Source organism: Prinia subflava, chromosome 3 (assembly GCF_021018805.1).
Source record: "Prinia subflava isolate CZ2003 ecotype Zambia chromosome 3, Cam_Psub_1.2, whole genome shotgun sequence".
NCBI lineage: Eukaryota > Metazoa > Chordata > Aves > Passeriformes > Cisticolidae > Prinia > Prinia subflava.
In genome coordinates, this window is record NC_086249.1 from 28,271,836 (window position 1) to 28,285,462 (window position 13,627).

The following is a 13,627-nucleotide window of genomic DNA, read 5'->3' on the forward strand; positions in this document are numbered from 1 at the left end:
TGACTTTATGATTATTTTTTACTTGCCAATTTTCTTATTGCTTTTTTTTAATATATAGGCTATTGATATTATATATATATATTTTAATTCCTTCTAATCCAGAAAAAAAGTGTTATTTAATGTCACGATGTCCTATGCTTCTCTTAAAACAAAACAAAACAAAACAAAAAAAACACTTGCAAATTGACTGGGCCACAAGACAGCTTGGAAATTAAGTAAGGGGAAGCCAATTATGTTGCTCACTGGTAATTCCCTTTTCCACTGTTACTAAGCTCATTGGATCTTAATCTAGTGAAACACTTTCTTAACAATTCCTGTGAGACTCTAAACAGATCCAGAGTTACCAAGGATGACAGTTATGTTTTGGGCCTAGCTGCTTAGAGCATTATATTCCAGCAATTGTACTTCTCTACAAATGTTCTAAAAAAGCAAGTATTTGACTAGACAAAACTATTGACTGATGACATGTTGATTGTACAGTTAGACAAATCAGAGTACTCAGGGTGATCATTCACATTTTTCTGTTGAAGCTTTCATTGCCATCATGAACTTGCTTTGAAGACAAGTTCCTTCACAACTGTGATATAACACCAACTGGTTTTTGTAATTCAAGTCTGATGGACTGTTACTCATCGCTGTTTCAAAAGTGTTAATTGTTCCTGCATCTTTGCCTCAAATTCATCTTTCATGAGGTCTTTGATTTCCAGTTGGAGTCTTGCACTGTCTTTCACAGGATGCAGTGACACTTTTGTATATCAGAACCCATAACTTGGATGTCAAAGGGACCTTAATTTTTTTTCTACAGACAAGAAACTTAATCGGCAATTTTTTTTTGCTTTTTATTTGATATGCAGCCAATGGTCCATTCTGCTTAGGTTCTCAGCCAACACAAATTACAGGGCCATAGTCAATAACATCAAAAACTGTCTAAAGTATGACTTTTTGCAGTCCTTGTCAGTGAAATATGGGATTTGTAACCCTATTTATTTTTAATTTATATTTTCTTGCCCAATTTGATCTCTGCACATGATATATGATTTCCAGGTCATATTTTGTTGTCATTTTTCAAGTAATTCTCAGTCTTCTGAAAGATTAGTACTGCTTGTTAATCTCCCAGTAGTGGGATTCATGTGGATAGTTTTTTAAACAGCAAAAACAGTTGCCATAGTAATTATGCTTCTTCACAATGCCTGTGGATTCAGAAATACTGGCAATACCAATTTTCTGAAATTTTGTGTTTAGGATTTTAATTGGTACAAGAAGCTGCATGGGATGTAGGACTCTGCCAAAGTAGGAATGATTCTTCCTCAAGTTTAAGGATAATGATCTCAAAGAAGTACAGTTCCTGTAGTAACTGAGCTGTTTATACACGACCTATGTAAAGGTGGCCATCTAGTCAAAGGTTAATATCTATCCTGAGGCACACACACACAGAGCTCCCACTGAGTTCAATGAATCAAAGAGGAACATTTCTCTCAAACTATTTCTCACAGGTAACTGCCTTGAGTAGGTCATCATAATCACCTTTTTCACATTTGAGGCTCATTAACATTAAGTACTAGGAAAATACACAGCACAGGAGAAAAAAATCCTTGAAAAACTCCTGTGCCCTTGAAGATTCTTGAAACTTTTTTTTTTTTTTAATCTGAGGACAAGTAATTCAAACTGTTTGAATTGTGCCATCTTTTCCAAGCAAATCCAGGTGAAGACGGAAGTAGCCTTATGATTTTGGTAGTAATGATTTGGTCCTAGCAATTTACATACAATTATTGAGTTTAATTTAAAATATTTTCTTGTTTTATAGAAGCAGACCCAAAACTATCAACTCCGAATACGCAATAAGAAACAAAACCAAGAAGAGTTAATTGCCCATACTCAGCCCAAAAGTGAAAATGATGACTTGATTATTGAAAAGCTAAAGGCAATTGTGAATGAAATAGCAAGAAACAAGGATAAACTGGTAGAAGAAAATATGAAACTCCGTGAGGATCTAAAAATGTACCAAAATCAGTGCCAGGTAGTAATAGTTTTTTCTGATGACTCTGGAATTCATGTTGGAAAATGAAGATGAGATGCCTATATAAATGTACATTAGGTGTATTCATTGCATGCACACAGAATTATCTGGGAACAGCATGGGTTGGGTTTTTTTAGTAAAACAGAAATAGGTTTGATTTGTAGAAGTACATTTTTTCTCTTGTCTATGTATCTAAGGTTTTATAACTTTCCTATATGCATAGCATCCACATGAACTTCCCCTTGTTTGGTTCCTTGTATATAAATGACTTCTGTGAAATCTCTTTATCTGATTTACACCTTGTTATTCATTTTGCCATGTACATAGTAAATAAGTATCTACAAACATGTATGGTATACTTTGTTAGTTTTGGAAAAAGATTATGCAGTCAGTTTTTAAAAATTTTTAAGCTTCTGGCTATGTAAAGAACCACCAGGTTTTATCTTGCCCCTAGATCACTGTTTCTCAGCATAGCACTGATCTGTGAAGACAGCCATTTGCTCCTCTTCTTTTGGTCATGGTGTATGAGTTCTGACAAGACTGAGATAATACAAGATCTTTACAACCTTTTTTATTGTCTGTGTTTGAAACATATCAGGAATGAGATTCTTGTTGATATTTTTTCTGGTGACATATACCAGTTATGCTTTTGCTTATTTATTTAGGCACTTCTAGGTTCAGTAATATATTGAATTGCCTATAGTAACTTCAAGTCTTTTTGGAGAAAGGTTTTTTCTGTTTATAGACAGTCTTGCAGAGTGCTAACAGCATATGCAATATACATTATAGGAATTAGCATATATGTGGCAGAGGTTAATTTCAGATTGTGTTGTCAGGTATTGTCAGAAGAGCCAAGTTTATGCATGCCATTTGCACATTAGTTCACTGAGTCTTTTGCCTGTGTACAAGTTATCGGTGTGCAGTTCTGTTTTGGGGCCTGTTAAAAAGGCTGCCATCAAAAGCAGTGGGACTAGAATATGCAGTGGAACAAATCATGGCAGGCGTAGCAAGTGGATGCATGCTGTATGATGGAGAGATTGTGCTGTACCCTTGAAGAAAATCTTCAAGCAGGAAGAATTTTGGAACCATGTATTCAAGAGAATACAGGAGCTGTAGGAAGCTTGAAGACACTTCAAGTTGAAGTGGAGCTAAATGTACATAACAGTGTCATCTAAAGGGCAGAATGTTGCAGAATAACTGTGTTGGTGGTGTGGAATGCTGCTATGTTAGAAAAGATGCATTTGGAAATAGTTGCTTGAGGAAAACATTGATGTCAATGTATGGTGAAGAGGGGTAGCTCAGCGAAAATATTTTTTTAGGAATGTCTGTATGAGAAAGAAAAAAGTACAAGGCCTGTTGTCAGCCAGAAAAAGTAAGCAGGTTTGCTTGAGGAGAATTAGATGGAGGATGGCAATAGTAGGACATGATATGGGTAAAGGAAGAAGGAGTAGATTAAATCTTGGTGTGGAGAAGTCTGATGGCAATGAAAGCAAGAATTGTTGTGCCTCATATATTCCTCTATGCCTATGACAATTTTATATATGCTTGTAATTATTTCACTTATACTATTAATTAGCAAATAATATGGTGAAACATGGAAGAGCACTTTGTTGACTTTACAGAAAACACAAAGTTTAAAAGATCTAAATGGAGACTGCAGTCTATTTCTCTATCCTCTGAATTACCCAACAAACTTATCTGCAGCCATAATATGAGAGGTAACCTGAAAACATCACACAAGGGGCTTGATTCTTGAAAAGTCAGCATTAGGTCAGCTGCCAGACACTAATTTACGTGAAAATACACCGTATAGTTGTATTTAAGAGGTTGAATACTGTATTTGGTTTGTGTTGGGAAGGTTTTGGTAATGGGGGCACTCCAGCTGGTTCCATGATGGGCCCACAGCTGGGCAAGGCTGAGCCCAACAGCAGTGATGGGGCACCCTAGGGTTATTCTATGTAAGAGGAGCGGGGAAAAAAAAACCCCTGTTCAGTGGGGAGAGAATATGTGACAGGAACAGCCCTGCAGGCCCAAGCAAAGTGCAGAAGGAGGGACAGAAGTCGCTCCAGGCTCCAGAGCAGAGATTCCCCTGCAGCTCCTGGTGCAGCCCTTGGGGGGGCAGCTGTGTCCCTGCAGCCCATGGAGGGCCATGGGGGAGCAGAGATCCACCTGCAGCCCCTGGAGCATCCCAGCCAGAACAGGGGGATGCCTGAAAGAGGCTGTGAGAAGCCTGTGCTGGAGCAAGCTCATGACAAGACCTGTGGCCCTTTGGAGAGAGGAGTGCAGGGTTGCTAGCAGGACTTGTGACCCCACTGGGGACCCACACTGCAGCAGCCTGTTCCTGAAGGACTGCACCCCACAGAATGAAGCCTTGCTGGAGGAGTTAATGAAGAACTTCAGCCTATGGGAAGGACTCTCCATGAGGAAGTTCATGGAGGACCTTGGGAGGCACCCACCCTGGAGCTAGGGAAGAGTGTGAGGAGTCCCCCTGAGAAGAAGGAGCCGCAGAGACAAGGTGTGATGGACTGACCACAGCCCCAATTCCTCATACCCCTACAGCACTGGAGGGGAGGAGGTAGAGAACTGAGGAGTGAAGTTGAACCTGGGAAGAAAGAAGGCATGAGGAGAAGGTGTTCTAAGATGTAGTTTTTATTTCTCATTAACCTGCTCTAATTTGATTAGCAATAAATTAATTTCTCTGAGTTAAGTCTGTTCTACCCTTGGCAGCAACTGGTGAGTGATCTCTCACTGTCCTTATCTCAGCCCAAGAGCATTTCTCTTGTTTGTCTGCCCTGTCCAGCTGGGAGAGGCAGTGACAGTGTGGCTGTGGTGGATATCTGGCATCCCGTCAGGGTCAACCCACAGCTTTGAGTAGATTAGAACAAGAGCTGATCAGGAAATTTGGGGACTTTGTTTTGATTTGATTTGATTTGATTTGATTGGCAAGCTTTGTTTTGATTGGCAAGCTAGTGGAAGCAAAACTTTTCACAGAAGGGAAGAATAGGTTTAATGATTTTTTCAACTTGAAACAGACTCTTTATATGAGATATTTTCTAAAAAAATCCTAAAGTTTTCTGCTTCAAAATTAATTTTCATTTTAACCAGATGCAACAGTGATGCATATCTAATTTTTTTTAACTGATATGTGAAACTGTGAAACTCTTGACCTGAAGTTCTGCTTCAATTATTATTGCAGCTGCTGCTGTGGCTGCTGTTGTTCCTGCTACTATTTTAATTCACAAGAAAATACAATTTATGTAAATATGTGTGGTGACTGCAGTCTATCACAGAAAATATGACTTGTGCCACACAATTGTGCAGAATTAATTTCCCTTATCCACCCCAGAATGAAATCAGAGGGGTAACCATCTCCCAAATTCATATGTTACAAAACAATTGTGGCTATTTCTTGAATGTTGCAGTCATGAAGATGAGAATAAGCAACTCTTACCAACAACTTTAACAGTTCATTAAGCTTTATTTCACTTGAATATACCCAGAATTGCATTTTGATGTTTAAAAAAGCTCTCTTGCCCTTAATGTAACAAAGGATAAGATGAATGAGTCCATACATGCAGCTCCCCCCACCAGAAAAAACCCAAAAATGCAAAAGCACTTCATATCTGTCTTCAGCAACCCTTTCAGCCAGAGGAAGACCACAGGCTTCTTAGAAGGAGGGTCATTCTCATAGGAGGCTCTAAGGGAAATAAACCTTTGAAGTTCTTCCTTACAGTGCAGTTTCTGGAATCCAGTTCTCTTTTGAAATTTTGAAGGCTTTATTTTTGTTCTTAAAGATGGAGGCTATATTCAAATAAAATAAAGAAATTATGAAAAATGTGAATGTTTTTAGTGCAATAGTTTGAAAGGTAAAGGATCAATATCCTTGGAAAAATCTTTTTTTTTAATGTGAAAAATGCTTTTGGATATTAGGTGAGAAGAAATACATATTCTCTGGATATTACTATTGCAAGCACTGATTATTATTGTTACTTTTGTTATTTGTGGGTTATATTTCCAATTTCTTGTATTTAGTATATTTTCAATATATTTTTGTGAAATTCTGATTTTTTTGGAATTCATGTTTTATCATGCCAAATGTAATACATGTCTTCAGGTTGTCTAACATGCTGTCAATCAGAAATTAAAGACAAAACAGAATAAGGTTTGTCAAGTCCCTCAAAAATATCCTTTTTTGATTGTTTGAACATTTTGTGATGTTCATTTAAATAAGCAATTAACTCCATGCAGATGGAACAAGTTTTTGAAGATTTATGCAGCCTTGTAGTTTCTAAAGTTTATAAAATTGGAAATGCTGTTAGAAAGATAGAAAATGGAAGCCACTTAGGGCACCAATTTTGGCATGTGAAACGTGTTCCAGGATGCAGAACCTACTAAAACAAGCAAGCTGTATCTTTTAGATGCATTTAGTACAATAAAGAACTTCTGAATTATGTTTCCTATGATAATTTCAGAGGCAGACACATTGGAACATTGCAAGGGCTAAAGAATATTCAGAATCTGATTTTTAGATAAGAGGAGCTGACATGGAAGCAATATGTTTTTCAGAAATTAAAATCATGTATGTCTAGGTATTGCATATGATGTGTTAAAACCCAGCATTTTAAGCTAATTTTATTTAACTGTGCATTTGCTTGTTTCTTTAGAACATGGAGGCAGACGTCTCAGAAATGAGAAATGAGCTGCAGTTAAGGGATGGTCTCTGGAGAAGGATACAGCTGGAATGCCAAAAGTTGTATACAGAATTATTGAAAATCAAAGAGTACAAAGATATGCAGGAAACTCAAATAAAGTATGGATGATGAAGACATATTTAAATTAACAAGTACTTCTGAGCTAATGCCTTTTTTCTTACATTTGTTTTAAATTAAGTCTGTTTGAAAAGCTATTCTGGATTCAAATGTCAGCTTCTAAATTTTAGACTGGATGTTTTCATTGACAATTATATCAGACAATTTCAGGCAATAGATGCAGACTCTGTTAAAAGGCTGTAATGATGCCTAGATTTTTACAAATCAACACATTTCAGATATTTCTACCTACATCTTTACAGTCTTTTTTTTCTCAGTGTTAGAATACTTTGAAAACAATGCAATTAAGATTCTCCCTAATCTCCTTTGACTAAAATAATCATGGGTTTATGCCTTATCTTATCTGCTGTAGTCATTTCAAATTATATGAAATAACAGTTTATAAGAGCCTTCAGGATTCTTTCTGCACACAGTTGTATTGTCCTTAATTCCTAGACATTTCCCAAAATCCAGCATGGTTTAGGCCAAATGTTGGTTATGTTTAGGGGTATTTTTTTTTTTGTCAACAAGCAGTTGACAAAAAAAATACTCCTAGTTTTACACTGTGGAGAGGATACTGCAAGGTAAAGAGTATTGAATGTTCTGGTTGTTTCATGTTTTGTTTATTTCTTACTTGAAGGCATCAGTCGTCTCGAGTTCAGCTTACTGAGCAACTAGAAAATAAAAACACTGAGTTATTGCTATTTGCAGAAAGTGAAGAACACCAAGAAGAAGAGCTGAACAAGGTACTTCATATAATTTCCAGGTCTTAACTGCAGTAGAGGATTTTTAGGAGTGAGTACTGACCTATGTATTTTCATATACTGTAGAGAGCAGGAGGATGCATTGTAGGTTCAGGAGAGCATGAAGTTTTTTACATAAAAAGATTTCGTAGATGGTTGCATTTAATTGTGTAGCTGTGAAACTGCCATTCTGATTCTGTGCCTGCCTACTTCACTGATATAATGGAAGATACCAATGCCTACACATTACTGTGATTCAGATAATACCATGCAACTAAGAAAGCCTTCAAATCTCTGATTAATTATTAGCCTGTAGAGCTAAGCTGTAATTTGTAGGTGGTCTCAGAGGTGGGATATGCAAACAGATCGACTGATACAAGTCACTGTGGCAGGTACTCACACAGGGCTAAGCTTGGTGAGATACCTGCTGCACAGTCTAGGGCAGAGCTCTCTTTGGAACCATGCATCACATTGCATTGCACATTTCATAAATGCTGTGAGCAAGCAGCAGTGGCCTGGCACTGTGGAACAGTGGGTGGCTTGGCAGGCTGAAGTTCTTTGGAAGTAGAGGATCCTCAGAACTCGTCTTACAAGCATGTTGTGGTTTTTCCGAGTAGCAATGTAAGCAGAAATCACAGAATTGTCAGGGTTGGAAGGGTCCAAGCCCCCTGCCACCTCGAGCAGGTTACAGGAATGCTTGCCAAGTGGGTTTTGAATGTCTCTATTTGGATGCATCTGACCTGGCTTCATCAATTTTGGCATGGCAGTCATGGTCTAGCTCTTAGGTTTTTTGCATCTACATCTATTTTTTACAATTCTAATATTTCTGTGCTGTTTGCATAAATAAAAAAGAAATGCAGTCTGTTGCTCATTGTGTATAGTACTGCAAAAAGGTGTTAAAATGGGTTCAAAGGTTGTTACGCTAGTTTTTGTTGTTTTGTTTCTTACACAATAAAACAATCTGTCATTACTAAATTTTTGGTTATAGTAGAAAAATTAGGAAAACAATTTTTGTGTTGATACTTTGCAGAACGCTACACAGGAAGTATTGAAGAAAGTTTGACCTTAAATTTTACATGTAATGGCAGGAAAATTTTTCATAAAGTGATTTGCCATATATACCCTTTATTTCTAACAATTAAAGAGCCTCTGGATTGGTTTATTTATATTGCTCCTAAGTTAATTTAAGCTTCATCAAACTTTTTTTAAACCTAACTTAACTTAGGTGCTGTATAAATAAATAGTACTTAAATTTATTGAATGGATATTACCTTGGATATTCTTTACCAGAAATTCCAATTCTTAATGTAATTATTACTTTCTTTTATAAGGTCAATTGGAGTGTATTGTATTTTGTTCACTTCTAATATTAAATAGGCAAATGAAAGTACAAGAGAAGTGTTGAAAAAATATGTGAAAATAAACAAAGCTCTGTGCACTTCCAAAGACATTTTATTCTACAATCTCATTATCTGAATCAGTTAGAAGAGTTGGTGTCTCAGAAGCAACAGCAGAAAAAGTCACTGATAAATAGCACGTGATGCAATCATATTTACTGCACAGCAGTTTTCCTTTTTGAAATGTATTTGCTACAGATAAGAAACCATGTTTATCGAAAGGAGCAGTCCCATTGCTTTGAGCAGGAAAGAATGAAGACTGAAATCTCTGACCTGACAGAGGAGCTTCATCAGAAGGAGATCACTATAGCAACTATCATGGAGAAAGCTAGTCTCCTGGAAAGACAGTTAAAAATGGAGTTAGAGACAAAACACAAATTGTTAACAAAACAACAGGTATGCAAGTAGGCAAAAGCAGCCCACATCATTTTACTCCACACTATTGTTAATGACATTCATTTTCTGTGGGAAAAAAAAGACATCACATTTCTTGCTGTAGTTTTTATCAGTGGTGCTGTAATATCTGTGAAGTATTACAAAAGCAGCCAAATTGATACTGGAACAAGAATCACCAGTAAATGTCAACTGTACATCTAAATTGAAATTCATTCTGAGCATCATATCTAGTTACCATTTTAATGTGCAAAAGATCTTGAAAACTTCCAGTTTGTGCTTATTATATATGCTTTAAGTTTCTAAATTTTCAGTGTTTTCTAAAGCTTTTTGAAGAATGTTACAAATCTGCATAGAAAATTCTAGTAATTTTATAGCTGGAAACTGTAAGATACCAGTGGGGATTTTTATGGCAAATTCTTGTTTCAGAAACAAATTTGTCATCTTCGTTACTTAGTTTGTAAAACAAAAGAACCATCAGATTTAAAGGTTTCTGGGAAGGTCTGCATTTTCTCAGAGGGTCACTATTTGTGAAAATTGTGATTGAAGTAATACTTTACTTTTGACAATAGTAAAGTTAGTGTTTGGGGAAAATGAGAGATATCTCCTGCTGTGTGTGAAAATGAGAAATATCTGCTCTTTACCAGATATTTCCATATCACTAAAAGAGTAGATATAATTTCTAGATGTCATGAATAGGATTTCATCCAGTCTCAGTGGCCTGTAAAATCCGTCCCTCTTTCTATGTAGTAACTGCATGTGAACTTCCTGTTTCCCTAAGTCATTACTTCTTTAAAAAATGTAAATAAGTGCAGAGACATTGCATTTCTATATCTTTTATAGGTGGTTTAATACTTCTTCCAACTTTGGTATTGCTATAGTTACAAATATTATATTAAGTTTTGTAATTCCTAATGTACATTTTGTAAAATTAAGCTTAAATTTAACTATACTCAGAGTTATTCCAGTTGTGAGTAATATTCTTGTCTTTGACTAAGAACTTAATCTTTTCCTAGTTGTTGGAACTCCGTTACCAAGTTATCAAATCTGAAAACATACATCTAAAAGAAATGGTGGAAAACCAGGAGTGTGAAAGTTGCATGGTAATTTTTTTTTTAACCTATGAAGTATGCAAATTAGTTATTTATATTTATTGTAAACGTAGATTAAAATCATGGCAGATTTAGAGATTTCTGGCTTGCATAACTTAAACGAATAAATAAAAATAAGGTGTGCAACATAATCAAAACAAAGTAGTATTCACACACAGGTTGAAGATGAATATAGATAAGAGTAATTTTTACCTTAATTGTATTAAACTACAACTAAGCTAAATTTTTCAGTAACTGTCTAGACACTAAACAATTTCTGGGACCTTATTTTTTTGTAAGTGATATAATTTATTTAAGTTTAAACAGTCATCATTCTCACAGACAAAAATACGCCCCTTTTCTAATACCTTACCCCTTTGTTCACATGGTATTTAAATAGCAGTGTGGGAAACTGACACATTTTGCTGGCACCCAGCTTATTTTCAGTTTAGTATTTATATCTCTCTGAACAGGGGAGCTTTAAAAATTTAATTGATAAGAAGTGTGCCATAAGATTATCTAGAACTATGTTTTATGAAGGTATAATAAATAGTATATATGCTGTTTTCCACAAAAAGCTCCAAAACAGCCCCTGCATACAGAATATATGCAGTTACTGTATCTATTACTAAAAAAAATCCCACTGGAATGTTGTTTGGAAATACTGATGTAAATACATTTGAGGGGATTTTTAGCCTGTTAACTGACATGAAAGTATGTCACACTTATCCACACCCTTAAAACAGCATAGATGTCCATCAGTGATGTCTTACCTACACACATATACACGCTGTTATGGATATCTGTGTGTGGATATATGAAATATTATTGTGGAGGCATAGATGGATGTGTGTGTGCATGTCTAACTCCTCTCTGCAGTGACACTTTTCTTGAAGATTGAGAAGAGCTGTGTGACAAGGATCCTTGGAGACATCCCGTTTGTCATATTTTAACAGCAAAATCCAGTTACTACGTATACCAAGGTCAACACATGTTCCAGTAGATTTGTGGACTTAAAAATTCTTTTCTGCTTTACTAATGTATTATGAGGATCTAAACATTAGAGATTGTGATATATTTGATATTAAGATTCCAGAGGTTGGAGAGATTTTTATGGACATGTTTTTGCTGTACAGTGGAGTACTACACAGACCTCTGAGACCAGTGCCAGCCCAAGTCAGTATGGTGTAATGCATCATCAGCCAGGGTTACTTTCAGGGTTTATATGTCAAAAGCAATGTAGCTGGGCCAGCTCAGTTCATGCCATTATAACATTACTGCTGATTCTAGAGCTATTAGTGGTAGGATGACTTAGCGCTCTCCTTCTCCCTTGGTTCTGCCACTCTTCCCACTTGTGAGACGGAGCTGAGCCCCTGCTCCCCCATAGCTGCACAAAATATTAAATTTTCTTATACCTTCTGGCATTTCCATGCTGGCTTGGCTCATAAATTCCCCCTAAAACTAAGCAAGGTGAGGTTCACAGGAAGAGATGGCATCAAATCAGTGCAAGGAATAGACAAGCTTTCAAATATAGGAGTGTACTAAGAACCAAATCTGTAATGAGTTACTGAGTTCCAAGAGAATAAGTTAAATCTAGGAACATATGAAAGCACAACTTAATGAAATGCAAGAGGTTTTAGTCTTTTGTGTGTAATCTGATAAAGCTTTTGAGAATTTCCTGGTGACGACAGTATGCTGTTATTGCACAGATATTACACAATGCAGTGCAGTACTCTGCAGAGAGAGAGTTCCAAAATAGCTGGCTCAGGTATGCAGCATAGGCTTTGTGGATTAAGTGATAGGAGGGGAAAAAAGGAACAGAGTATCCTGGCTAGACAATTTCCAGAGCTAATATCCATCTTCCCTTCTTGATATCCTAGTGCATGGGGCTCTTTAGCCCCTGATCACGGTGCACATGTGGCTTGCACTCTCACTATGTTGCCTTGCACACCATGTGGGCTAACCCAGCTGAGAAGCAGGGTCTAGTGACAGGGACAGGGAGCACTGTGCTCAGGTGGCTTTACTCACTGCTTCTGAAACTGAAGGTGACTGTCTCAACACTCATATTAAACTGTGCCTGTACACATGTACACTCTGTCTCTAGTATAGCAATGAACTCCTATGATTTTGCTTGTTATTTTTGGAGGAATTGTCACTGGAGGGAGCAATACAGTCTGCAGCTATAACTATTATGGTTGCTTTTATGTCATCAGTTTTACAAAGCAAGCGATAAATTTACAACAATAATATTTTGAATGCATGTTTGCTGAGAAATTTTAATTTGTTTTATTGTGTTATAGAGGCTGTTATCCCTTCTTTTCCATTTATCTACTGTGATTTCTTTTTCTGGAGGCAATTCTCTTGGTTTGCCCTAAATGTTGCATGATTATATATGGTAGCTAGGCCTTTTCTTTAGCACAGAACATTGTTTTGTGTTTGCTTGTTAAAAATATACCCATTTGCTGTGGAAAAAATAACTACATAATGATGGTATTATCTCCTTTCACAGTGTATAGATTTATGTAACAAAGAACATGGAAATTTCACAGCTTCTGTTCAGAAAATGAAACGTGAGAATTTAAGACTACAAAATAACCTTGTTAAACTACAAAATGACACAGAAACATCGATACTGGGTTGCAAGGATACATACAGGGAAACAGAGCCGAGCTACCAAACCCATTCAAAGATGCAAGAAAAGGAAAAGAGGTAATATTTAGATTGTACACATTTGTGAAACTTCTTTCAAGTGTTTTGGGAGGTATGAGTGGGCCAAACTGTTAAGTTTTTCGCTGTTTCTTTTCATCCAGAACTTCCACCAATATAAATATCAGACCTAGTTAGTGTGTTTGTAAGGACTTCCTACATTTTTCTGGATGGCTAATGGAAATTGGCAATAAATGAAGTCCCAGAAATGTTCTGTTTTAGTATTTAGCGCATGAAGTTTACAAACTTTTTATGTGCTGCTCAAGCTATTCTTATTTCCAGGTTTTGCAAATTACAGCAGACCATATTTTTACTACCAAATAAAAACAAGGAAAGGACAGAAAAATCAACATGAGAAGTAAACTTCTCGATGGGAGGTTCTCTTAATAAGCAGTTTGAACTATAGGCCCTGCTGAAAAGCTTTGTGTCCTCTGGTCATTTGTTGGAAGTTTCATTAAATGTATTTTAATGC

General features: G+C 36.5%; 1 protein-coding gene across 4 annotated transcripts in view; it reads left to right on the top strand.

Annotated features, from left to right (window-relative positions):
- The window catches only part of DEUP1 (deuterosome assembly protein 1), a 43,702-nt gene that overhangs the window by 15,395 nt on the left and 14,680 nt on the right, over positions 1-13,627 (top strand). For all 4 annotated transcript variants that reach the window (XM_063394474.1, XM_063394472.1, XM_063394471.1 and 1 more), the window contains 6 exons: positions 1,805-2,017; positions 6,682-6,827; positions 7,466-7,571; positions 9,164-9,361; positions 10,375-10,461; positions 12,959-13,158. In XM_063394474.1, the coding sequence (XP_063250544.1) occupies positions 1,805-2,017; positions 6,682-6,827; positions 7,466-7,571; positions 9,164-9,361; positions 10,375-10,461; positions 12,959-13,158 (950 nt within the window). The remainder of the gene's footprint in view (positions 1-1,804; positions 2,018-6,681; positions 6,828-7,465; positions 7,572-9,163; positions 9,362-10,374; positions 10,462-12,958; positions 13,159-13,627) is intronic.